The sequence below is a fragment of the Mchenga conophoros genome, linkage group LG16 (genome assembly GCF_057382185.1).
Source record: "Mchenga conophoros isolate Kocher_MC1m ecotype Shallow Benthic linkage group LG16, M_conophoros_male_GT1.1, whole genome shotgun sequence".
Classification (NCBI taxonomy): Eukaryota; Metazoa; Chordata; class Actinopteri; order Cichliformes; family Cichlidae; genus Mchenga; species Mchenga conophoros.
The window spans coordinates 14071069-14095803 of NC_140541.1; the positions used below are offsets into that span (position 1 = coordinate 14071069).

Genomic DNA, 24735 nt, shown 5'->3' on the forward strand with positions numbered 1-24735 from the left:
CTTTATGCTTTGTAATGTAGTCCCTTAACTGTAAGTATCTATAGTGGTCCCCTGGGGATAAAGCATATTTAGCCCTTAGCTGGGCAAAACTTTTAAGAGTATTCTTTTCAAACAGCTGATTGACTGTAATCAATCCTTTCTCCACTCACCTTTCAAAACTCCGATCTGACAACGATGGAAGGAACTCAACATTTCCATTTATGGGAACAGCTCGAGACATGGTCAAATTCCCTTTTAGCATTTTTAACACTTGGTTCCAAATATTTACAGTGTGCTTGACCCATGGGTTAGTTATTTTAATCTTTTTCCGTGATTGGGGGTTGAGAAATGGGAGACTCCGAAGGGAGATACCTGGTAATGAATACTCTTCCATAGATACCCACTGCATTTCTGAATCATGAATAATCCAGGCAGCCATTGATTTTAATTGAGCTGCCCAGTAGTACATTCTGAAGTTTTTTTCCTTTCCAGACATTTTGAGTCTGACCCTTGGTCGTTTATTCTGCCAGATAAATTTGGATGTAATGCGTTCTAATAATTTGAATGCAGACTGTGGGATCAAAATGGGTAGGTGCTGAAATAGGAATAATAGGCGTGGAAGAATATTCATCCTTATACATTCAATGAACTGAGTTTTTAACACAATAAATGGTTCAGCCATAAACTAGGACAGCAGTCTCCAACTTTTTTTGCGCCACGGACCGGTTTATGCCCGACAATATTTTCACGGACCGGCCTTTAAGGTGTCGCGGGTAAATACAACAAAATAAAACTAGTACCGGTACTGAAAAAAATAAGATTTATTCATAACACACGTGAAAAGACCCAGGAAAACAGAGTTAACGATAAAAACGATAACAAAATAACTCTGAAAACCGATAAAAACCCTGAAAACCATACATTTCACACCTGAGCCTCAACTCTCGCGCCCCGGTACCGGTCCGAGGCCCGGGGACCGCTGAACTAGTACACCTTTTAATCACATGTGGGTGACACAGCTCCAGTCTAGCTGTGCCTCAGGGGTGGGCAATTCCAGGCCTCGAGGGCCGGTGTCCTGCAGGTTTTAGATCTCACCCTGGGTCAACAAACCTGAATCAAATGATTAGTTCATTACCAGGCCTCTGGAGAACTTCAAGACATGTTGAGGAGGTCATTTAGCAATTTGAATCAGCTGTGTTGGATCAAGGACACATCTAAGACCTGCAGGACACCGGCCCTCGAGGCCTGGAGTTCCCCACCCCTGCTGTACATAATGCCATCGGTGGGTCGGAGTCATTTTGCCAAAGCATAAGTAGCTGACAAAAAAAAAAAAAAAAAAAAAAAAAAAGCCCTGTAGTGTATTCTGAGGTCCTCTGGCCTGGTGATGGGGACATACTGGGTTTCTAAATGGTCCTAACAGCTTCATAGAGGCAAAGTGTGCTCACTTTGGTCCCAAAGTTATAGAGCCACTCCTGACTTAGTGTGACGATTATTAACCGTTTACTGAGGTTAAACATTAAAGCCAACTTTGACAGGAACTACTGTAGCAAAACACTCTGGGTACAGTGACCTCTCCGCATTCAATAAGGCCTGAATGGTTTGGAAACAGGTGGGAGCGACTGGACAAACTGTGTATATGCAGAAATCTGTACTTAATCCTCCATCTGCTAATGTTTATGCACAAGTTTCATCTGTATCGTTTTCATGGTTGTACTAGCCAGACATCTTCAGCTTCTGCCTGGATGGTTGAACAAAAGGTGAGCTTTGGTTGAGAAGACAAACTTAACCCCAACCTGCTTTACTAAAGGAAGCAGACTGATTTGTGGAGACTACATAGCAGAAACAAACATGAATCTGCACATCAGAATAAGAGTTTATTAATGAAAATTAAAAAAGAAACCACAATTAACATCTACACGAAAGAGTAGTGGAACCATCACTGCTGTTTGGAATAAAGTAGCAAGACAAAGATCACTCTCCGGTTGCTTTCTGTGAGTGCTGTGCCACGATGGAGGAAACGAGGATTTCACATCTACTCCATAGCAAAGGATCCCGAGCCCCTCACATACAATCAGCTGTACACTCCGATGCAGAAACGCGACTCGGTAAACATTCAGACTACACGGGCTCCTGACGACGCTCCACTTCTGGTCACTTAGGCACTCTTTGTCCAGTTGTAACAAGACAAGATGGAGAAAGGCTCCGTGTATGTACGAAAACTGCTTTAATTCAATCACAGATGAATTCAAGTCAATCACAGACAACACATACAAATAATTAAAAAAAAAAAAGAAAAGAAAAAAGACAAGAGTGAAGGACAGATGCTGAGGCTCTGTGGTCCATTTAAGGATAGTTACAGTTTATTCCACCCTGCTTATTTCCCTTTTGTAGCTCATTGTCAAACTCATTTTGGATTGTGTTGTAGAGGTTCAGGGTAACAAGGAGTTGCCACACTAAACTAAATCTGGGCAAAAATTCAGGCCGTCTACCTTTCAAAGAACATTGGACTTGTGCAAAACCCATACCCTCCATTTATGGAAAGCAATCCCATGTGAACCCAACATGAAACCTGAAACACAGCCTCCCGATGAGCAGGTGAGAGCTGTGCTTCTGAGTACAGCTGGGTCACTGGAAAGCAAAGGCGTGAAGAAGGCCGCTCTCACTCAGAGACAGCCGATGAAGAGACACAAGAGGACGGAGACCCAGATGTTCTGGAGTTTAGAAGTTTTACTCCTTGTTTCCCTACAACAGATGTAGTGAGTACAAAGTTTATGATCTAAAGACCCACACAGGAAATACATCAGGTAGAAATAAACTGGAACCATCCTCAAATATGAACACTGCTGAATTTCCTTCTTCACTGGTATTAGTTTAAGTCTGTTGAGCATTTGACGAGGAGTTAAGTGCTAATGGAAAAGGTTTGAGGAGGACTCTAGTGTAGCAGGTGGACTCGTGGGCTCAAGTCTTTTGAGCATTTATCAAACATTTGCATCTCTGACATATTCGTCGTCAGTCCGTCCATCACTGTGGGCAGAGCTCAGTGGGGGCAGTTCTCCAGCTCCACTAAGCTCCTGATTGAGTCTGTACACAAAGATCAGGAGGAGTGGCTCAGAAACCCATTCCACCCCCCATACCCCCCATGCCGCCCATGCCTCCCATGCCCCCTGGCATTTCCTTCTCCTCCTTGGGGAGCTCTGTGACGACAGCCTCAGCAGTGGAGAGCAGAGATGCTACTCCTGCAGCATCCATCAGTGCTGTCCTCACCACCTGTAAGAGGAGGAAATAAAAAGTTAAAGCTCCTCCATAATCTGCCATGAAAAAAAACCCAAAACAAAAAGCTATATAGCATCCATCTTGCGAGTGAATGTGATTGGCTGAGCTGTACCTTTGTGGGGTCAATGATGCCCTTCTCCACCATATTGACGTACTCTCCCTGCATGGCATCGTAGCCCGTCCCAGGGGATCCCAGCAGGATCTTTTCCACAACGAGTGAACCCTCCACACCTGCGTTTTTGGCAATGGTCATGGCAGGAATACGAAGCGCCCGTCTGATGATGTCCACACCTGTTTAGATCGAGGCGCTGGTTAAAACCGAAGCTCGTATGTAACCCTAGGAGTATGGGTGTTACCGAGAAGAGGCTAAAGCACAATCTTACCGATCTTCTGGTCAGAGTTGGCAGTTTTGAGGGCGTCGAGGGCGGGGATGCAGCGCAGCAGGGCACAACCTCCTCCAGGAACAATGCCCTCCTCAACAGCTGCCCTGGTGGCATTCAGAGCATCTGTCACGCGGTCCTTCTTCTCATTCACCTCCACATCACTTGTTCCTCCCACCTGAAATAGAGCAAAGGTGTCACAGCTTTGCCTCTCCACAGGAAAAACCACTCATCCACAAATGGTGCCGAATCCAACCTTGAGCACGGCGACTCCATCCGAAAGCTTTGCCAGCCTCTCGTTGAGCTTCTCCTTCTCGTAGTCACTGGTGGTGCTTTCCAGCTGCTCGGCGATCTCTGCCGCCCGTTTCTCAATCTCAGCCGAGCTGCCTCCTCCCCTCAGCAGCAGGGTGTCGTCTTTAGTGATCTGCACCTCGCCGACCTTGCCGAAGTCATGAGCCTGGATGTCCTCAAGAGCCAGGCCCAGAGCCTCATCCCCAAACACCTACAGATACACAAAGAACGATATACCATCAGATGGCAGTTCAGATTTATAAAGAGTTGCCACACTTAAGACTGATGAGAACCTACAGTCCCCCCGGTGGTGATGGCCATATCCTTCAACTGGTTCTTCCTGTTGTCGCCAAAGCCTGGGGCTTTAACTGCTACCACCTGAAGCCCAACCTTCAGCCTGAAAATAAATAAATAAATAGCTACTACACATTCAAAGTTCCCTCAGTGTAGTTTTCTCTTTTTTCCTTAAGCAGTTAACATGCATCTCAGTCCCCGACTTCACAACAACAATGTACCTGTTGAGAACCAAGGTGCTCAGAGCTTCTCCATCCACGTCCTCTGCCACGATAACCAGAGGTTTACGGTGCTGGTTGGCAATTTCCAGAGCTGGCACAATGCTCTGGACACTGGAGATCTTCTTCTCACTCAGCAGCAGGTAGGCATCCTGGAACTCACACTTCTGGCCTGGTAGAAACAGGAAGAAACAAGACTTGGCACATGAAAACCATTCAGTTTAATGGTTACAAAACCTGCATGTTTTACTGTTAAATCCAGTCAGCACACAGTATCGATGTTAGACGGATAAGTTTGAAAGCATGCTTCTGTCTTTTTTTTTTTACACTTCAAATTTGTCTGTAAAGATTATATTTTGATGCAAGTGAAAACACTAACAATTCAATAAAGCAAACCGTTTCAACACTGTCACAGATAGGGATGGGTACCGTTCTGACATAAACGGTAGTAACCAGACCGAAAAGCAGCGCACATTTCGGTGCTTTATTTTCCTGAGCTGTGATACACTTTAGATTCTAGCCAATCATTTTACGTTTCCGAGGATAGTAGGCGGGGCCAGGTACGTACGTTCTTTTAGAGCAGAGCTACAGATTAAAAATGCCCAAGCTGAAGCGGTCAAAAGTCTGGCTGTACTTCACAGCAAAATATGCAAACTCAGCAGCAACAAGTGCTTTAAGCTGATACTGTGATACTGTCAAAGGAGGTAACACCAAGAATCCGATGAAACACCTGGCGACGCATAGCGGGGTTTTTTAAAAGCCGAAAAAATGCGCCGTATTTGATAGCTTGCTGTGAGACCTCACACCGAGCGCATCTACTGCGGGTGGGTTGCCTGTTATCAGACCCGGAGTTAGCAACATCCCCCAAAAACACGAAGAATAGAGTCCTGGCCCCTAGCCCTGCCAGTGTAGCAGAAATGATGAGGATGATGATGCAGCAGCAGCCGTTCTTCTCTGCGTGAGTCGCTTAATGTTGTTCGTGTGCAATTTACGTTGAGTAGGCTAACCACGTTATTACATGAATGCATGTAAGGTGAACTAGCAAACATCATCATAGCTACATGATGCTGTCTTCTTGTGGAAAACAGTTAAACATGAGGTTTTTGGACAAAGTTTGTGTTTTTTTTTCCATTGTTTAAGCACTGCTTCCAGCCAAGAGTGATACCATATATGCCCCATAGCTGCAGAAAAGGCTAACATTGTTATCTTTTTACAAAAAAAACAAACAAACAGCTGAACATGAGAGGTTTTTGGACCAATTTTGTGTTCTCCATTCTTTAAGCACCGGTTAAGCACTGGCACCGTTTCAAAAGTACCGGTTTGGCACCGGTATCAGATAAAACCTAAACGATACCCATCCCTAGTCACAGATAATGACTTGTGTTTAAAACACTGTCAGATGATCTTCTGGGGTGCTTGCCCTTTCCCTGATTATCAATGCGTTATTTCCAAATACCTTCTGCAAAGCATACACTTTCTCCAGCAGGGGGCAGCACTTAACAAGTCAGTGTGTTGAGATGTTTTTGGAAGCACACTGCTGTTGAACTTTAGACCCCATTACCTCAATGGACTTTGCCTATTTTCCAAGTCACCACTGAATACAAATGCCTTGTCTGGGCTCACTGCCCCACCTGGTGGTGCAAACCAATATTACATGAAATAACACATTTACAAAGTGTCTAACACAGATTCAGACAAAACCTATAAAATAAAAATTTAAGAAACTAACATGTTATGCTGGACATTCTAGTCAGGCAGCTACAAAGAGATAAATGGCAACAACTAAAGAGGATAAATAGTTTAGATACGGTTTGTTTGTTGTGCTTCTGTAGGAGGACAGTGGGACTCTTACAAGCCTTTCACACTAACTGGTCATTTTATAATGAGTGCACAGCACCGGTTTATCAGTTAAAACTTTTAGCGAGTAGTAATGCACAGCTGAAACCTGTTCAGCAGCCTTACCTTTGGCAGTGTTGATGAAGTAAGGGGAGATGTACCCACGGTCAAACTTCATACCCTCAATGATCTCCAGCTCATCATGCAGAGTCTTCCCATCCTGGCAAATTGAACCAAACATTTACAAGCTGTCCTCAAAAATCAGACAGTAAATGTTCATTGGACGAGTAAATGAGGTTTTCTCCAGCAGGAGGAAATCTCTGAAACCAACCTTCACGGTGATGACTCCCTTGCGGCCAACTTTCTTCATGGCATTAGAAATGATGTTGCCAATCTCCACATCTCCATTGGCTGAGATTGTAGCAACCTGAAAGAGCAGACTCATAATTAAAACTCAAATCCCAAATGCCCGAGGCCCCATGGAGACAGCAGAAACATTACCATACCTGTGCGATCTCCTCGGGGGTTGTGACGGGCTTTGAAAGGTTCTTCAGCTCGTTGATGATGGTTTCTACAGCCATCATGACACCTCGGCGAATCTCCACGGGGTTCGCACCTTTGCTGATGTTGTCGAAACCTTCCTTGGCGATGGCGCGAGCCAGTACAGTGGCGGTGGTCGTGCCGTCGCCGGCCTCCTCGTTGGTGTTGTTGGCCACATCCTGCACCAGCTTGGCACCAATGTTCTTGTACTTGTCCTTCAGATCAATGCTCTTTGCCACCGTCACGCCATCCTTGGTGACCTTTGGACTGCCCCAGCTCTGCTCGATGATGACAGTGCGACCCTGAAATGAGCCAGAAAGTTGTGAGATGAAAAGTTCTGCACATATGTTTCACAAAGACAAATAATCACTTTCATCTCCAGTATTTTCTTAAGTCTATGCCATTTGTTGCATTGCAAGAGGCATTTAGCATAATGATTAATGCATTTTGTTTAACACTTGGCTGATGAAGGACTTAGGCTAGCATATCTGCTTTATTAGTCCAAATACATCTCAATTCTTTGCTGAAATTAAACCTGCTTTTGGCAAGAAATTCAGTGATTTCCCTTCTCTGCCTGTAGAGGGCAGGGTACCCCTTTGTGGCATCAAGTCAAAGTGTACAAATATCTAGCTGTAAGAGCCCCAGTTCTGCCCACCTTTTGTTCAAATATCTGTATTTATTAGTGCCAACCACTCAGTAAAGTTGGCCCAATGCAAGACCAGGAGCTGAAAGCCTACACCAGGGGTCGGCAACCTGCGGCTCTTTAGTCCTTGTACTGCGGCTCCGCGTGGTTTGGGAAAATAAATTAGAAGTATTTAGCTGAAGTGTATTATTTATTATTTATTTATGTTAGTTCTTTTTTTAACTTTTAGTTCTAAAGTGGAAGATTATTGTAATATTGAAATGTAAAAATAAAATTATATTCTATTATTTTTTCATCGCTCAAAATAAGCGTCACACTCGCGGAAGCCAGTATACCCGCCGAAACGCTGTGCATTTATCGAGACTTTCAACCCCAGGTAGGCCAATTACGGATCTTCGGAGCCACATTATGTCAGCAGCTGTTCTCCACCGTGAACTATGTTAAAAACAAACACCGCTCATGCCTCACAGATGACAGCTTACAGTCCTGCGTAAAGATGAAAGTGACTTCGTACAGCCCCGATTTGCAGACTCTGTGCGCAGAGGTTCAGGAGCAGAAGTCCCATTGTAAACATACCACAGCAGACCCGACGATGTTTCCGTGAACATGCTTTTCAGCATCTCTTTATTGACCACTTTTCACACACGGTTGCTGTACGCATACAGCCGGCTGTAGCTTTTCAGCTCACAGCCCGACACACACCAACACAACAGCAGAGCGAGCACAGACGTTGAGGTGGCAAGGTGTGATTGCGGGTGCAGCTCAGGTGCGTCTGCCTCCGCTGCAGCGGCGTTTCAGACCACGCCCCGCCACACACATTAACCAGGTAAAATACATATTTAGGCAGAATTTTGCAAATATCTATTTTTCATTTTTCAGCAGCATAATGCTTTTTTTCCCCAATTAGATTTTAAAAGTCAGGTCAAGGCTCCAACAGCCCAAAGGCAATATAAGGGTGGTGGCTCACAACAGTTTTTGTTTGCTACATGGATCATTTTAGTTCAGCTGGGTGTCTTTCCTTTTGTTATATTTCTTTAAGAGTTCAAAATGTGTTAATTACATGAATAAAATGTGATTTTCTCTGTAGCACTTCGTGGATTTCATAAGCAACACACCTTAGTTGTTCACACAAAGCACAAGGTAAAAAACAATATATACAGTGTTATCTTCATTTTAGATGTCAAAACGTATTAGCGGCTCCCAGTGTTTTCTTTTGTGTGGAAACGGGCTCCAAATGGCTCTTTGGGTCTTAAAGGTTGCTGACCCCTGTCCTACACCAACACTCAGTGTAAGATATCAAGGATCTTTCTGTACAGTCTCCTAGAAAACTGGTCTAATATTCAAGAAAAAGAAAGAAAAAAAATAAAAAAAAATTTTTTTATATCTATCTATCTATCTATCTCTCTCTCTCTCTCTCTCTCTCTCTCTCAAAGGGGGCGTTACCTTTGGGCCCATGGTGACAGCCACGGCATCAGCCAGCAGGTCCACTCCCTGCAGCATGAGGGCACGAGCGTCAGCCCCAAACTTCACATCCTTGGCGTAGGCTCGTGTGAGGTGGGGAGCCAGCGCGCGGCTCACAGGCCTCACCTGCCTCATGACTGTGGCTAAACGAAACATGTCTGTGGGAGGAAAACACAGGTTAGGCCATAATGATGACTCCAAGTATCCCAAAGTTTAATTACATTTCTTCGCATATGTAATACGTACACCCCTAGTGGCCGCAGACGGCATGACATGAGACTTGTGAATGAATGAATAAAGGAACATCTCCAGTTGTACTAAACAACAAGGGGGCAGAGTCCCCTGGACTTATCATTAATCTGCAAGTTTAATGGTTTTAAGTGTTACCAATACTGGTTTTGGCCTGCCTACCTACATATTAAAAGTAAAGAGAGGTGCAGCTGAATACATTTTATTAATAGTTGAACAACACAATCTGACAGCCAGAATATCTGAAAATGTGTCAATTAAGTGGTTGAAACTGGAAGATATTTCATTAACCTCCTAAGACCTGAACTCTTCCACAGCATGCATTTTTAATTTCTCTTTGATATTTGGACATATTGGGGCCCGATGAATGTAAAAACAAAGAATAACTAGTTTTGTTTTTTTTAAACACCTGATTTTTGTTTCTAAGAAAAATGACAGCCACATGAGGATATTCGATTAAAATTTTGATAGAACAGTAGCAGTGTAATGTCCTTGTAACAAACGAACAAACCAAAGAAAGAGCCTGGAACATTCTTTAACATTCATTAAGGGGTTAGTAAAAATGACAAGGTAGCCCCAGAGCCAACCTGTTAAAACCAGTTAGGAAAACCTGTCAGTGACTTCAGTCAGCCAGATCACACCGGCTTAGCGAATAATGACCATATTTTAATCATTGAGTAACATATCAATTATCAAAAAGTAGAAATTGTAAATTATTGGGTACTGCAAGAACAACAAGCTATTACGAGTTTAAACTGTGCAGCAGTAGTATGCAAGAGCCCCTTGTCGGTTATCGGCGATTTTTAAATGGGGTTTACAACCATGGATTGTTATTAAGGTCTAAGGACCACAGGATTGTAACCCCAGATAATCCATGTTTTTAAAAGTCGTGTACAACACCACCCCCGCGACTTTATCCCCATTCTTGTTGTAATTACTTGAGGTTAAGCTGTATTTAAGCTACTGAGCGACCAATAACCATAGTAAATTCAGTGCAGATGAATATAAAAAAATCAATTAAGTGTAACTACTTCAAAATATGTGATAGTTGACTAAAAGATGTTCTAAATGCTTGAGTCTCTTGACTGTTAATTCTATGCGCATTGACCGTGACTGGATTAAGAAACGTCCACCCCACGCGTGCGCTCTTCAGGTCGTGCGTCACAAGGTCAAATTTGTGAAAGCACGTGTGGAAGTGCTTTCTCCATCCCTGCTCAGCTCATACACGGTCTCACTGCGAGGTTTTAACTGCTTTTAATCACTCGCTATCTTCCTCTTACTCCACACGAGCAAAGCACATTTAACAGTCGAGACAATACACTTACGAGGAGAGCACAGAGACAGCTAGCCTGTCGGTTAAAGTCTGTAGTCACACTCGTGTGTCCTTGCAGTTAGAAGGGGAAGAAATATGTTAGCGCGGAGCTATCAAACTCGAGCCTCCTGAGCAGCATGCGCAGAATGTACTCTACATAAAAGCTAGCGCTATTCGCGAGTATTCGGGCTGTAACGTAAACTGAGTAGCTTCAGACACTTGCAGCAGTGTCCACACTTACCTGTGAGTTGAGGTAAAGGCTTGCTGCAAGACGGAATGATATAACGACTGGAGGAGAGAACAGTCGTGTGGAGTAACGGAGACAGAACTGCACATGGCCTAGCACATCCGGGTTATGTACCGGCCCGCCCAGACTGTGTATAAATCATAACTACCTAATAAAAGTGCTCTTCTTTTAAAATTCATAATGACGTGCGGGCACACGATTACTTGAATTATAGTTCTCGATAAAATAAAGTCAAAACAGTGTGTAAAATAGGCTAATTAGGATAGAAATATGTAGAATTATAAATTAATGCTCGTTCCTGGGCAAACGGTTCCAGAATTTTCTGGCGTGCCATTGGCGGAAAAAAAAAGGGTCAAAGTTGACATTGTGCAACATTGCCTCAGCTCGGAGTGTTTCAAAGACCGAAAAGTCACTAAAGCAGTTTTAGAAAATGTCCCGTACATGTTTTGCTTTTATTAAATAATGTGTGAGCTTTTAAAAAATATTTTGATGTTGGCCTTGGGTGTACTAGAACTTTCCCTTGCGCCTGACGAGTTCAGGGCAGGTTAGTGCGCATGCGCATTCTGGATATTTCTTCACGTGGAGCTATCCTTCAGCGTACCATATTCACGCTCACCAAGGATTCGGGGTGCAGATTCACGCCGGCTCTCAGACCTCACACACGTCCAGAAATGGTAAGGTGCCTGGTTAATTTAAAAAAAGGCGAACAAAAAACGAGCGTCAATCACCGCCGAGTTCTTTGATATAGGTGACGCAGTCAGTAGACGGTTTAAATAAACTGACCAGCTTTTAGTTATTCTTAGCCGCATGTTAGCTAAAGTGAACATCAGTGACAAGGTCACGCTGCAAGGGAGCTAAGAATGAGCTTAAACAAATGCACGTTTGTCTTAATGGCAAGCCACAAAGCCTAAAACTAGATGAGGGATCATAAGACCTGTATACAAGTACAGCTATGAGCGCACTGTTAGCTGAAGTAAAAAGGTAAGTAATTGCACTTAGTGTAGCCATTTATTCATTCATTCACACACACACACACACACACACACACACATAAGGTGCAGCAAGTTTGTGTTTACCGTCAAGCTCAAGGTCACAAACCTCCAGGCATGAGATTTAGTGAGGAGCGACATGCAGTCCCATTGTTCCTGCTGAACTACTACTGACATCATGGCCTCTGAGTCAGGAGCAGCGGAAGTTTCGTTTGCTTGAAAGTAGTTTTTACAGCAGCATCCACTCAGATTGCATTCAGGACAAATGAGGTACTCAAGTACTTTATCCACCGCATTTGAGGAAAATTGAGTGCTTTTTACTGCAGTAAATCTCTTTAAAGGCTTATCAGTGTAGAGGGAGTTATACTTGTCTGTACACATTTGCTTTGGAAAAGTTGCATCACCCCTGTGTAGAAACATTGTCACAAGTAAAGGTAATGCTAATATTTAAAAATGTACGAAATCAAAAGTACTCATTGTATAGAACAGGTTACTACTAGAATTGAGTCTTGCCACTGGTCAGCCATCTTGAAATGTTATGAGACACTTAGGTGGGTAGTTCTTTTGAACCCTTGTTTAAGTAGAAACCATGTCTGCCAAAACTAGATCCTCAACTAGCTTGATACTCAATTTAAATGTAGATGTCTAGTATACATCTGGTTTTCTCGTCAGGTCATAAGCCAATCAAAACACTATCAGTGGCTAAAGTATAAGGAGAAAAGTTGGTGCATCTGACAGAAATGTGGGGCTAATCATAATGAGCTTATGCAACTTGTTAAGAACTTTGTGAAAACTGCTTCGTCTGGCCTTGGATTTTATCTGGTACCAGTGAGCAGGAGGATGTTTGATCCAGGCTCAGGGCTGATTGATGTTGGTTAGTTTGTTTTATCAGTGGAGAGGTGAAGAGTCCTTGGCCTGGACCCCTCAGACATAGTGTGGAAGCTCCGCCTCCTTTCCCTACTTATCAAACTGGGACCAGTCCCACTCCATCACCCTCCTCCATCACAGTCACAAATGACCTTTACTGAAGGTCACTCATGCAGTTGCTTTTAAACAAATGTTGTCCTTAAAGTCGTGACAGAAAAAAGTTGATCAGTGTCTCTTTGAAAGGCTGCACAGCTGCTGTCCTCCCTCGTGATTTCAGACTCAAGTAGATAAGTGAGGAAAAGTTAATTTTCAGTTTAGCGGAAACTGATTGACAAAGGCTGCCTCTGTCGCTGACCTCCACCCGCTTTCTTTAACTCAAACCCAGCAGTTTATTATTCACTCATGCATTATAACCAGCACGTTTCTGTATTAACTTACAGCTTGACTTAACTGTAAGCATGTGAAGCACTGAATCTAGTTAATGTTCACATTTTAAAACCTTTGCAGCAAATCTGTGTGTGTACAGATAACACATAAGTCAGGGGAGTGGGGCGTGTTACACAAGAGAGCCAACTTAAAAGTTTGGAGTCAAATTTGTAGGATTTTTCTTTTCCTCCAACTTTTATTTCTAATGATGAATCATTAGCTGCCCAGTTCACCTAAACATAGTGTGATAGTCGTGCTAATATGTCCTGTCTTTGTGTGGTCTCCAGGCTTTCAGAAAATTCCTTCCTCTGTTTGACCGGGTGCTTGTGGAGCGCTTCACAGCAGAGACGGTAACAAAGGGGGGCATCATGCTGCCAGAGAAGTCTCAAGGCAAAGTGCTGCAGGCTACAGTGGTGGCAGTCGGACCTGGCTCTGTCACCCAGGTAAGCATACATGGCATAGCTGCTACAAGAAGAGTGTATGGTTTTTGTTTTATTTTATAAACTAAAGCTTGTTTTAGCAGTTGGTATTAAATTACATGAAAATCTCACAATTCACAATACCATTAATAAAAACAATAATTAATTAAGAACTCTTAAACAGAAACTTTATTCCCCTTCAAAACAAGACAGTTATGAATCAGTATATCATGCTTGAGATGGGTTTTACTTTGAAAAGATTCCAATATTATAGTTATTGCTTATCCTTCAGTGTCCCTGATTGGGTTTAAAGCAGGGGTGGACAACTCCAGGCCTCGAGGGCTGGTGTCCTGCAGGTTTTAGATCTCACCCTGGGTCAACATACCTGAGTCAAATGATTAGTTCATTACCAGGCCTCTGGAGAAGTACGAGAATTGTTGAGGTCATTTAGCCATTTGAATCAGCTGTGTTGGATCAAGGACGCATCTAAAACCTGCAGGACCCCAATCCTTGAGCCCTGGAGTAACCCACCCCTGCTTTAAAGGGTTAGGCTGATGCAGCATAATTCTTTTTATGCGCACGACTCTTATTTCTGTATACACAGTTGCTCCTGCAAAAGCAAAACTGTTCAAAATAAAGTCTGTTATAGTTTTTACAATTTCTGGTTTTAGTTTTCTGAAGGTGCTGCACCTTTAAATATGATGCATTAAGAGAATAAAATCTGGACTTTACTATTTCTTGAACCCTGGTTACAGAATTGGGTTAGCACTGCTAACATAGTCAGTGTCTGGTTGACCTTCAGACTTGATCTAACCTAACCTAGGATTTTTCTCTCAATGATGCATTTGAAAACTGCAGTAAAAATGTATCTCTAAATACACAGTAGTGAACAGGACTCCTGCTGAAGCACAGATCCTCAGCCATCTGCCCTTTAAAAAGCTGTTAGGATCAGGGAAGCTACGTGTCATGTGACCATCCACTGCATGACTGTATTTTCTTGTAAATTATAGGGTGAAACAAAAATACAGATTTTTATTGATTTTTAAATATAAAAGACTCAGTAACAACTGTGGTGTTACTTCATGCCTAACATGTTTTTCTCCTTCTTTCAGAAGGGAGAAATCCATCCAGTGAGCGTTAAGGTTGGGGAGAAGGTTCTTCTACCAGAGTACGGTGGGACTAAAGTCATTTTGGATGACAAGGTGCGGTGCAGTTTCCTCAGACTCCGTCCACACTTTTGTGCTGAAATTAGTTACATTTTTTCTTGTCTTTTCTCCCATAGGACTATTTCCTGTTCCGTGATGCAGATATCCTCGGTAAATATGTTGAATGAGTCGCCAGTCCTCATGTAAAGTCCCTGACATCCCCGGAGAGAAGAAATTAAGTTCATTCATGTCTGTCTTTTTTTTTTTTTTCTTCTTTGTTCCTGTAAATAATTCTAATCATGTTTTGTTACAATAATAAAAGTGAAGACTCATTGTTGGGCTTTTCCTTTGACACACCTCCACCTGAAACTGTGTGATACTTGTGTAATCTTGGCAGAAGGAAAGTTTAATAGGCTTTTGTTCACATAAAGAAAAAAATGCAAGCACAGAAAAAGCTAAACACAAAAGGTGCTGCTATAACTTTTAGCTGTTTTGGTTTTGCTGTAGTTTTAGGTTGGCAGAGGGTGTTGTAGTTTCAGATGGTGTTGCTGCACTTCAAGTGATTGCTTTAAACCTTTGAAATCACAGTAAAACCCCAGCATTTAGTAGTATAACATTTGTAACCATAGGGTTAACGTGGGCTGGAACCAGGAATGATGTAAAGTTTCTGTATTTTCAAAGCAGAGAAGAAACAAAAACGAAACAATGTGCGACGCTGAGAGATGGAGAAAGATTTGCGTAGCTGAAAGGGAAATGAGAAATTATGTTCAAAAGTAAGGACTGCACAATAAGTTACATCTGCTAAAGTGGAACCATACTGTTCTAATTAATGTTTTTAAATCAAATATCGAACTTATATATAATGTACTGATGAATGTGGTTTTGTGGAAAATAATGCAAACCAGAAGTATATTCATTTTTGACTCATTTGAACTTCAGGCAAAACTGGTTAGTTTGTAGTAAAGTATATATTAGACCGGTACAGAGCAGACCAGTTGTTCATGGTTAATACTAGGTTATAGCAAGGGTAGCAGATATCAATCTATATTTAAGGTTATCTATTAGATTCACCCACTAAATTCTCACTTTTATTCTAACTTTCAAGTGTGTTTGGGTTGGGAAATCAGCCACATGCACCCTGAAATACCTGCTTATATCTTAAATGCATATGACTAAACCCACAACGAGCAGTGCATGTGGAAGGAGCAGCACAGATCAGCTGATCAAAACAAATTATTTATTTCTAAGGAATTCTTTTCTCAGCGTTACTAAATTCGATTTTAAGGTTTCCCAACCAGCCAAATCCCACTTGAGCCTGTAACTAAGGGACCCATGACACAGAAAAACATACAGTAAAACGAAAAACTACAGATTCCTAACTAAATCACAGCGCCTCTCTTTGTAGACAAAGTGAGTAAGCTGGGTTTCCTTATAATTCAGACTTTGAGGCAATGCACCCAGATTTCATGCGTAGCTGTAAAAACATTAAACACTGTTTTTGGTGTTTGTCAGGTTGGTCTGTGTCTTTCTCATTGGCACTTTGCAGGTATGCGAACCCCCTGCATATTGGCTAAAGAAGAGTGCCCTATCACTGATACGGGTCTCCTTACATAAGAATGAAGTTTGAGCCTCTTTGTGTTACCGTATCCGCTCAGCAGCTACAACACCGCGGCTGACGAACATCCGGGTATTCTGTCGAGATGGTCATGGCGGAGGGTACTGCAGTTCTCAGGAGGAATCGGCCTGGAACCAAGGCGAAGGTGAGTTGTGGTCTGTAGAACCACTCCAGCATGAGTACAAGAACCCTCTCCGCGGCTGGGAGAAGCTGCGTCTGTGATGCTGTACAGCATTATCGTCCTCATTTTCGCGACAACTTTGTCGCAGACAGCGTATAGGAAGGGCCTGACCTGGAAATAGCCAGCTAGCTAAGATTAGCGGTTGCTCCGTCTAGTTCCTGGAGTAATGTTAGCGACTCTTGGTCCTGCTTTCCCTGTTCTGAATAAGTGTTCGGCTTGAATAATTCCTTCGCCAGTTTGATGATACATTTTTACACATACCTCGATCCACGCGTCCGAGAAAAATTGTTAATTTCGCCGGAGCTTTGCAGGAAATAGTCATATCCCAATAGACGATACATAACTATGTAGCTAGCTATCTGCCTTCGGAGCTCAGAGTAATGTAGGAAAACTATGGCTGTTAACTTAGGTACTAACGTTTTACCCTCCGAAAAACTTCACCTGTCACCGACAGTTTGTCATCCCGTTACCCCCCTCTCCGTGTGTGTCATATATGATTTATAAACTGCCAGGATTGGCAATTTCTTTTCATTTTACGTCAGATGACAGTCACATTATATAGACTAGCTTTTGGATAACTGGCGATACATTCCAAACACTGAGTGCACACTAATACTGTCCTTCTTCATTGTGCAGGATTTCTACAACTGGCCAGATGAATCATTTGAGGAGATGGACAGCACCCTGGCTGTCCAACAGGTGGGTTGACATTTCGTGTGTGTGTGTTCCCCACTCAATTTTAGACTGTCTGGTGCTGCTGTCTTATCGCTTGAGCTTAAAGTTGCTCAAATTAGACAAGAATTTGACTACATAGAGCTCGGAAATCGCAAAGCATGTTGATAGGCACCATGTTGTTCACATAAACAAAACAAAGTTAGATCCTAGCAGGCATTAGGGAGGAAAACGGGCTAATGAATTTAATGTTGCACTGTAATAATAACCTTATGTTTACTACGTACTTTAACTAAACTGTACTGTGAGTCTGAAGAATGAGTCATTCAGATGCATAGCAGTTTTGGCTTTTATTATGGCAGGTCGTGTCATTGCAACATTTTGTGCTGTGGTGTAGCACCAGCTGCAGGAGCTTTTTTTTGTTCTCCACTGATACCAGTCATTGATACCACCTTGACTTCTGTGTGTTCACTTTCGTAGCCCGGCCACGATCACACTATCGCAGAATCTGTTTTTCAAAATCAAAGCATGAAGACTTTCTTTGATTCCAGCTATGCTGCCAGGTAGCTACAACCCAGATAACTGACACACCTAGGGTGTGTAGCATAGCAACAGCCCTACAGCATGTAACCACAACAGTTAAATATAGTGTAATTATAACTTTGTGGTATGAAATTCCTGTGATCACACTAACATATTTTTCAAAATGTTGTTGAAGGTGATACGTTTCCTTCTTCCAACTGCTACCCAAGCCAAGCTCCTTGTTGCTGCTTCCTGTCTGGAAAAGGGTTTCCATTCTAGTCACATGTGCTGTTTTGTCATTTTAAAACGTTTTAAATGTTTTAAAACGTTTATATATTCCATTATCAACTCGAACTTGCTTGAAAAAAAATCCCATTATGCATTACATTAGTGATGTCACAATCCTGAGCTCTATATTCGGTCAGTGTAAATGTTGTTAAAGGTTTAAAAAACTGTGGGGGGATTTCACACTCAACCTAGTGAAATGAGTTTATATGTATAGTAGAATTTAAAACCAAACTTTTAACCAAAGAGCTCTCTAGGTGAAACTGGATGAAGTCCTGACACAGAAAAACATTGAACTGAGGGTCAGTGACTTTAATCAGCCGGTTAAATTTGACATTTTTGACTGTGCTTGCAGGCATCATGTGTTGTCTTTACATGCCTTTGTCGGAACATGATTTTGAGACAGTTTGCAGTGTTTGCTGCTTTTTCTGACTTTAAGTAACCAAAATCTCTCCAAATTCCTCTGTGCCTTCTTTTAAGCAGTAGGGTTAGCACTGTGAGCTTTGGATTATGAGCTGTGCTTGTTGTGACATCTTGTTTTTAATAATGTTGTCACTCAAGTTTTTCCTCAACATTTCTGTTGTTATTTTCTTTTTTTCCATCTGACTCACTCCTAACGTACCGGTGTGGCTGACAGTAGCCCAAACATTTACACATGTGCTGCTCTCTGCTGTGTGTGTCAGCCTACCTGGTGCGGCTCTGACTTTATTCCAAACACATTATTGGTTTGGTGCGGCACTGTTCGCATTGTCATTGGCCTTTCGTGATGTATGAACACATTCACTGTGTGTTCATCATGTGTCAGGTGATGAAAGTCAGACTGGACTGTAAGTGAGAGTCTGTACTAATGTGTGTGTTTTCTCTGTGTCAGTATATTCAGCAGAACATCCGATCAGACTGCTCCAATATCGACAAAATCCTGGAACCTCCTGAGGGTCAGGATGAGGGCGTGTGGAAGTATGAGCACCTCAGGTAAGAAGTCTTGGGGCACATATTTCTAAACAGGATCAGAGCTGCAGACAAGCATTTATAAAATGTCCTTTTATATTCTGGCAGCTCCTACACAGTATAGCAAATATATACTGTACTTTTTGTTTCTAAAACATGAAATGTTTTGCAGGCTTCATTAGTTCTGTGTTCAGTCCTGTGCTTATTTCTACTGCGTGCAATCAGTTTTTAGTAACATCTCTGAAGAAATTATTAAATTAAGTTGAATATGTAGACCAGTGCCGTTTCTAGAGATTCTTTGAACCAGTTCTTTGTTCAGATATGAGGAGCTTTCAGATAAAAAGAAAGTGAAGTATAGGCGATCGCTACTTGCTTAAATCTTGTGCTCACAGTTGGGCTAAAACCTGGCTGCAGAAGAAAAAATCATGTGATCAGAGGATATTTTGTTTTAACTCTGCTTTCATTGGATCCTTTTGTAGGCAGTTCTGCCTGGAGCTCAACGGGCTAGCTGTGAAACTGCAGGTGAGTACACTAAATCACCACAAACTTCCTTTGGTTATTTTGGGGTTTGAGCATTCTTTCGTCCCTAGAAATTCGCCTTAATCCTCTATAGATCCCGAATCAGGTCTCATTTAAGGTTTAAAAAAAGATAGTGCAGTCTGCAAAAATGGTCATTGACACATAAGTCAGCAGCATGTAGGCTTGCTACTCTTTGTAAACCAGGAATATTTCTCTCTAGTGCAGAACGGTTCAGGAATATCAAGTAGTTGGTTTAGTAAGAGACTGTTAGCTGCAGTGATTTTGGTGTTTCTGCCTGCAGAGTGAGTGCCATCCAGACACCTGCACCCAGATGACAGCCACGGAGCAGTGGATCTTTTTATGTGCTGCCCACAAGACACCCAAAGAAGTGAGTCAAAGCTTCCAGCTGTCACTCAAGCTTTTCAAGCAGCTGCTCTCACATTGATGGGTTTGTGTTTGTTTTGTGATGCTGCTGCTTCCACAGTGCCCTGCCATCGATTACACCAGGCACACGCTGGACGGAGCTGCCTGCCTTCTTAATAGCAACAAATACTTCCCCAGCAGGTCAGTCGTTTTCCATTAAGCAGCTATAATTTATAGAATAGTATCAAATCAATTTCAGGTCATTGTTTAGCTGCTAAGCTGAATAACCAGACTGTTTCTGTTCACTCTTAATACTCTTGAGGCATCATTTTCAGCAGGCATCCGATTTCAGTATCCAAGCTCCAAAAGTACTCTTCAAGCTTCAAATTGACTCCAATAGGTGCTTCTACTAAAAAATCTCAGATGATTTAAAAAATGTGACCTCGATCTAAAGGTCAGAGGTCAAGTTCTCTAAAAACCCTTGTGAATGTGACAACTTGAGAACGAGGGGGGGATGTAGGATTTTTCAAATTCATACCACAGGTGTGTATTTTATTAAAAGTTATGCACAACTGTATTACTTTAAATTGCTGTTTGACAGGCATCAGCCACCACAGACATGACTTGATTACATGAGAGACGGAATAAAGTGTTGGAGGTGGGGTGGTAGTGGGTTGTAAAGTGGCTTTCATGTGCGCACACTGTAGACAGGCTAAAGCACATTTATTACAATGCCTTAGATGAGGTTGGATTTGTATGGAGAAAGTAATGGGGCACCTATACATTTCACCAGCAGCTGCTCAGCTATGGAAACCCATGCTGTGATGCTCCCAGTGCACAAGCTAAATCACCACTGGTTTGTGTCTACAGGGTGAGCATCAAGGAGTCATCAGTGGCCAAGCTGGGCTCTGTTTGTCGTCGCATCTATAGGATATTCTCTCATGCTTACTTCCATCATCGCCAGATATTTGACAAGTATGAGGTAGGCGTTTACAACCTTTGCTTCCCATCGCTCTCCGGTTGTTGCTGTCAAGCTAGAAATTCTAAAATGTGATTTTATTTTTTCCTTCCTGGTATATGGATTTGTTTTTTCTTTTTGCTGTTACAGAAATCAAACTTGAAGAGGTCATAAAGACTGTTATAGTCTCTCTTGTATTTTTAGTGTGTTCATCATTGGTTTTAAGTAAATGTGCTCTGTTCAAGTTAATTTTTCCCCATTTCATTTCCATTTCAATTGCTAAATTGATTGTAACAAAACATAGAAAAAGTGAGGCATTCCCCATCTTTGAGTGACTTCACACAATAAACTGTGGATCAGTTCTCTGCAGAAATCTAAATGATGCTTACGAACAATCACAGTGCTTTACCTCCACTGTGCTCGGTGGCAGCAAACTACACACAGACTCCACGTCAGTGCATCAAATCAAACTTTTAGCCTTTTAATGGTGACACTGGTGAGCAAGCACGTTAACGTTAGCCAGCTAGCTGCTGCGTGGGATATAAGCAGTTTGTTCACAATAGCTTAACAAAAGACTATTTATACAAGTCCATAATGTCTAAGGAAAGAGGAATTTGAATGATGTGTCAACTAGTTACCATCAGCAGGGCATCCCATCCAAGGAGGGTTATTTTGAGTTTTTCTTTTCAATTATTTGTCGACATGTCCAAATCACAACTCTGAAACTGTAAGTGAAGATTTAAGATTTGCACATTTGTCTTTTTTTAATCACAGTTCTCCTCCTACTTAATCTGCCTCACCTACCACTGCTGTGTCCTCCCTTATTTCCACCTTATCTCCTGAACTCAAGTCACGGCTCCAACATAAGAAAATGTACATAAACATGTCTATTTATTACAATATTGTTACAGTTTTTGTCAGAAGATGAAACATGAGACCCTGCTGTAGCCAGCTGAACAGCTGGTTATAAGCTAACATTATGCTAGCTAATGTTAGGTTCAAGTGTCGTTAAAAAAAGAAAAAGAGAAAGAAATCACTTGTGATAAGCTGTTTGATTATTCTTTATTTATTTATGAAGTGTTTGAAGTGAATTCAGCAGCAATGGCAGTAGGGCTGGGCGATATGGCCTAAAATCCATATCATGGTATACTTTGAAGCATGTGTGGTAACAACATATCGTGATATAGTCTTCTGTATAAAGTATTTTACACACTATAAGGCGCAGTTACAAATCCTTTAATTTCCTCAAAAATCGACAGTGCACCTTATGTATGAATTCTGGTTGTGCTTACTGACCGCAAACCGATTTTTATGTGGTACATGGCGTGCAGAAATCTGTCAAAAATGTTTTAGTCTGACTTTGGTAAGCTATGAAGCCACACAGCTTGATGGATTGGTGGAGCATTACGGCTACCGTAGTCAGGAGCCTCTCGGAGTAATCTGGGTCCAAAACTACGTCTACTTCAGGTCCCAAAGTCAAACGAACACTGCGGCATCACTGAGAGTTAAAAACTGTTTCTTTCATCTTTAATAAAATGATCAGCGTTGCTGCTTTACCAGGTGCAACAATTAAGTTTAACATCCAGACGTCCATGAAAACAGGATTTATTAACTTTAGTTAGAGTAGAGTTAAAAGTTATCAGGAAGTTAGCTCTCTAGCTTCCACCTAAACATGATATGGCATGTTCTGACAGAGATTTCTGAAAAAATTCAAATGTACAGCTCTGCTATCACTTCCAACATAAATGAAGACAGAAAACTAAACAGCAGTGACATTTGTAGGGTTACTGAAGTTGGGCTAGCTGGTATATAATGATGTGCTACGTGATCGTAGCGTCAGAGCTATGTTAGCATAGCATTAGCACAGTGAAGCTGGAGGATGAACGCTAACTTTTTTCCACTCAATAAAAGTTAACGTGAGGGTTCCTGATGGTTAGGGACAAATGCAATTGCATGGCAGGATGCTGTAAACGGACCAAACTTCTACCGTGTACAGTTTATACCGCCCAGCCCTAAATGGCAGCATGCTTTGTTCTCTGCCATCATGAGGATTAAGGTTCATATATGCTTATTTCTCAGAAAGTAAGAGGAACGTGATCATAGGACAGGAGTGTGTTCTGAATCCATAAAGTAGAAACACACAAATGCCTCTCACCGTTCAGCTTTAGAATAAAACATTTCCAGCAGTGGAGTCTCGTGGTCTGTTTCCAGCCTCTTATAGAACACTGAACTGGTAACACACTGGCTACTGTGATCATTGCTACATATGTCTGTGTGCAGAATGAAACGTTCCTGTGTCACCGGTTCACACGCTTCGTGATGAAGTACAACCTGATGTCCAAGGACAACCTGATCGTTCCCATCCTGGAGGAGGAAGTGCAGAACACCTCTTCAGCTGGGGAGAGCGAAGCCTAAGAGACAGCTCCTGCTGCTGCCACCATAAGGGAGACACATGTAAACACATTTCTACATTACAGAGGAGACTCATTCATTACACACACACACACACACACACACACACACACACACACACACACACACACCAGTGTATTGAGGCTCCCGTCTAGTAACACTGTCCATGTCCCTCCTCCCCAGTCACCTGTATCTCTAAAAGGATGTAAGGGTAAAGATGACCAGGAGCAGAGTTCAGTCATGCCTGCAGGACACAATTATTTTTTCTATTTCCACTCAGAGGTTGGGGGTACAGCCCTGCTCTCACTTCTCCTGTAGGGAAACCCTGTTCATAATCCCGCATGTCCACAGGATCCAGCTTGTGTGCTCACGGCTCCGTGGCTGCTTCCCAGCACGCTGGAGGCATTTAGTTTTCCAGCAGATGAAAACACTCATTTAGATCAATTGTGGCTGTACTTGAATTTAATGACCCTCTGTGCCTCTTTACTTCACTCGCCCACCAGTATAGCCCATCTCAGATTTATCTTCACTATATTTAGAATAAAGGGATAAATTTTTTGTTTTTTAGCACACATGAGCACCTATAATCTTATTTTAGATAAGAAATAAAGGAATCATAAATACCGTGTAAATAAGGACAACTTTAACAGCATTAACCATGAAAGCTTAAATACTGATGGGGGAACTGCAGTGTGAAAGGTTTTACCCTCCAGCAGTTCCTGATTAGAGGAGCATTCTTCAGATTTGAAGGAAATATGCAGCAGCTTTAAAGCTTGCAGTCAGTGTTTTGTATGGTTGGCTAACGTTTTAACGTTTGGAGCCCTTTTTAGTTCCCACACACTTTGACTGTCTACGTTATAACACCTTGTACTGAGCATAGAACACGAAGCAGTTCTTGCAGGTATTCATCCATCCTCAGCAGCGATGGAGCCGTGACACCACGCTGCCTCTCGCTCTGGACATCGCAGGCTAATCTTCCTCAGGCAGCTGGATTTGCAGAAAGCCTCTGTAACTATGGTGACCTGTATTGTTGAGAAAGGCCCACACTGACAGCTCTCCCTCCTTCTGTGTATATAAACCCTCTGCCACTCCTCCCCGTTTAAATTCACTCATGTTTTCTGTGCACTTTTCTCCTGACTGCTTCTGTTCTTTTTGCTTGTATTGCCTACCAGTCTGATTTGGGGGTGTCCCATGAGATGGATCACTAAATTAGCCTGCTGACTTAATAATGCTATTAAAACACAATGTAGGTGTGCGGTTCGTGTGGTAGTGAACAAAGAAAACCGTAATCTCTTAGCTCTGTATGTGTACTAGCAGTCAGATAGTCTCTTCGGCCTTTGACGTGTATAGGAAGGCTGTTTGGCTAACTCTGATCCTGCATCGTGACATGTCCCCACTTCATAATACTGTGTCCAGTGTGCCTGATGTTCTCATCTCCTGCAGCAGTGGGCAATGTTTGGCTGCTTTAAGCATTCAATAAGTCATCCAGGAAGGAGAGAACATCGGCCACATTTACATGTCGGAGCACAACCTTCTTTTACCCTCTCCCTCATTAAGTTATTTTGTGGGAGGAGCCTGATCCAACCCACTTTATTTTTTTTTATTGGACTAAAAAAATTTTTTGTTACTGTTGACATTTTCATGTCTGTTAATAAAAACAAAAAGACTATTATTCAGACGTGTGTGGTCGT

The 24735-nt window shown here is 42.3% G+C and overlaps 3 protein-coding genes across 3 annotated transcripts; 2 read left to right on the forward strand and 1 right to left on the reverse strand.

Moving 5' to 3' along the window:
* Positions 1-1834: 1834 nt before the first annotated feature.
* On the reverse strand, positions 1835-10858 carry hspd1 (heat shock 60 protein 1). The gene is made up of 11 exons (XM_085248957.1): positions 10718-10858; positions 8898-9073; positions 6778-7113; positions 6603-6698; positions 6398-6491; positions 4439-4607; positions 4221-4320; positions 3889-4134; positions 3636-3810; positions 3365-3543; positions 1835-3246 (listed from the first exon to the last, which is right to left on the reverse strand). The coding sequence occupies exons 2-11, from the start codon at positions 9069-9071 to the stop codon at positions 3088-3090; spliced, it is 1728 nt and encodes a 575-aa protein (XP_085105083.1). The 5' UTR covers positions 9072-9073; positions 10718-10858; the 3' UTR covers positions 1835-3087.
* A 390-nt stretch (positions 10859-11248) lies between these two features.
* On the forward strand, positions 11249-14902 carry hspe1 (heat shock 10 protein 1). The gene is made up of 4 exons (XM_085250589.1): positions 11249-11397; positions 13293-13448; positions 14537-14626; positions 14707-14902. The coding sequence occupies exons 1-4, from the start codon at positions 11278-11280 to the stop codon at positions 14755-14757; spliced, it is 417 nt and encodes a 138-aa protein (XP_085106715.1). The 5' UTR covers positions 11249-11277; the 3' UTR covers positions 14758-14902.
* Positions 14903-16183: 1281 nt separating this feature from the next.
* mob4 (MOB family member 4, phocein) lies at positions 16184-24720 on the forward strand. The gene is made up of 8 exons (XM_085250588.1): positions 16184-16329; positions 17002-17064; positions 18716-18816; positions 19272-19314; positions 19613-19699; positions 19796-19875; positions 20545-20656; positions 22913-24720. Exons 1-8 carry the CDS (start codon positions 16270-16272, stop codon positions 23045-23047), a joined length of 681 nt encoding a protein of 226 aa, XP_085106714.1. The 5' UTR covers positions 16184-16269; the 3' UTR covers positions 23048-24720.
* Positions 24721-24735: the final 15 nt, after the last annotated feature.

Coding starts and splice junctions, on each gene's coding strand:
- mob4 (XM_085250588.1), top strand. CDS start 16,270: ATGGTCATGGCGGAGGGTACTGCAGTTCTCAGGAGGAATCGGCCTGGA. Junction 17,065..18,715: donor GCACCCTGGCTGTCCAACAG/GTGGGTTGACAT, acceptor TCTCTGTGTCAG/TATATTCAGCAGAACATCCG. Junction 20,657..22,912: donor AGATATTTGACAAGTATGAG/GTAGGCGTTTAC, acceptor GTCTGTGTGCAG/AATGAAACGTTCCTGTGTCA.
- hspd1 (XM_085248957.1), bottom strand. CDS start 9,071: ATGTTTCGTTTAGCCACAGTCATGAGGCAGGTGAGGCCTGTGAGCCGC. Junction 7,114..8,897: donor CTGTCACCATGGGCCCAAAG/GTAACGCCCCCT, acceptor GGCTCATTTCAG/GGTCGCACTGTCATCATCGA. Junction 3,544..3,635: donor CAACTCTGACCAGAAGATCG/GTAAGATTGTGC, acceptor CGATCTAAACAG/GTGTGGACATCATCAGACGG.
- hspe1 (XM_085250589.1), top strand. CDS start 11,278: ATGCGCATTCTGGATATTTCTTCACGTGGAGCTATCCTTCAGCGTACC. Junction 11,398..13,292: donor CTCACACACGTCCAGAAATG/GTAAGGTGCCTG, acceptor TGTGGTCTCCAG/GCTTTCAGAAAATTCCTTCC. Junction 13,449..14,536: donor GACCTGGCTCTGTCACCCAG/GTAAGCATACAT, acceptor TCCTTCTTTCAG/AAGGGAGAAATCCATCCAGT.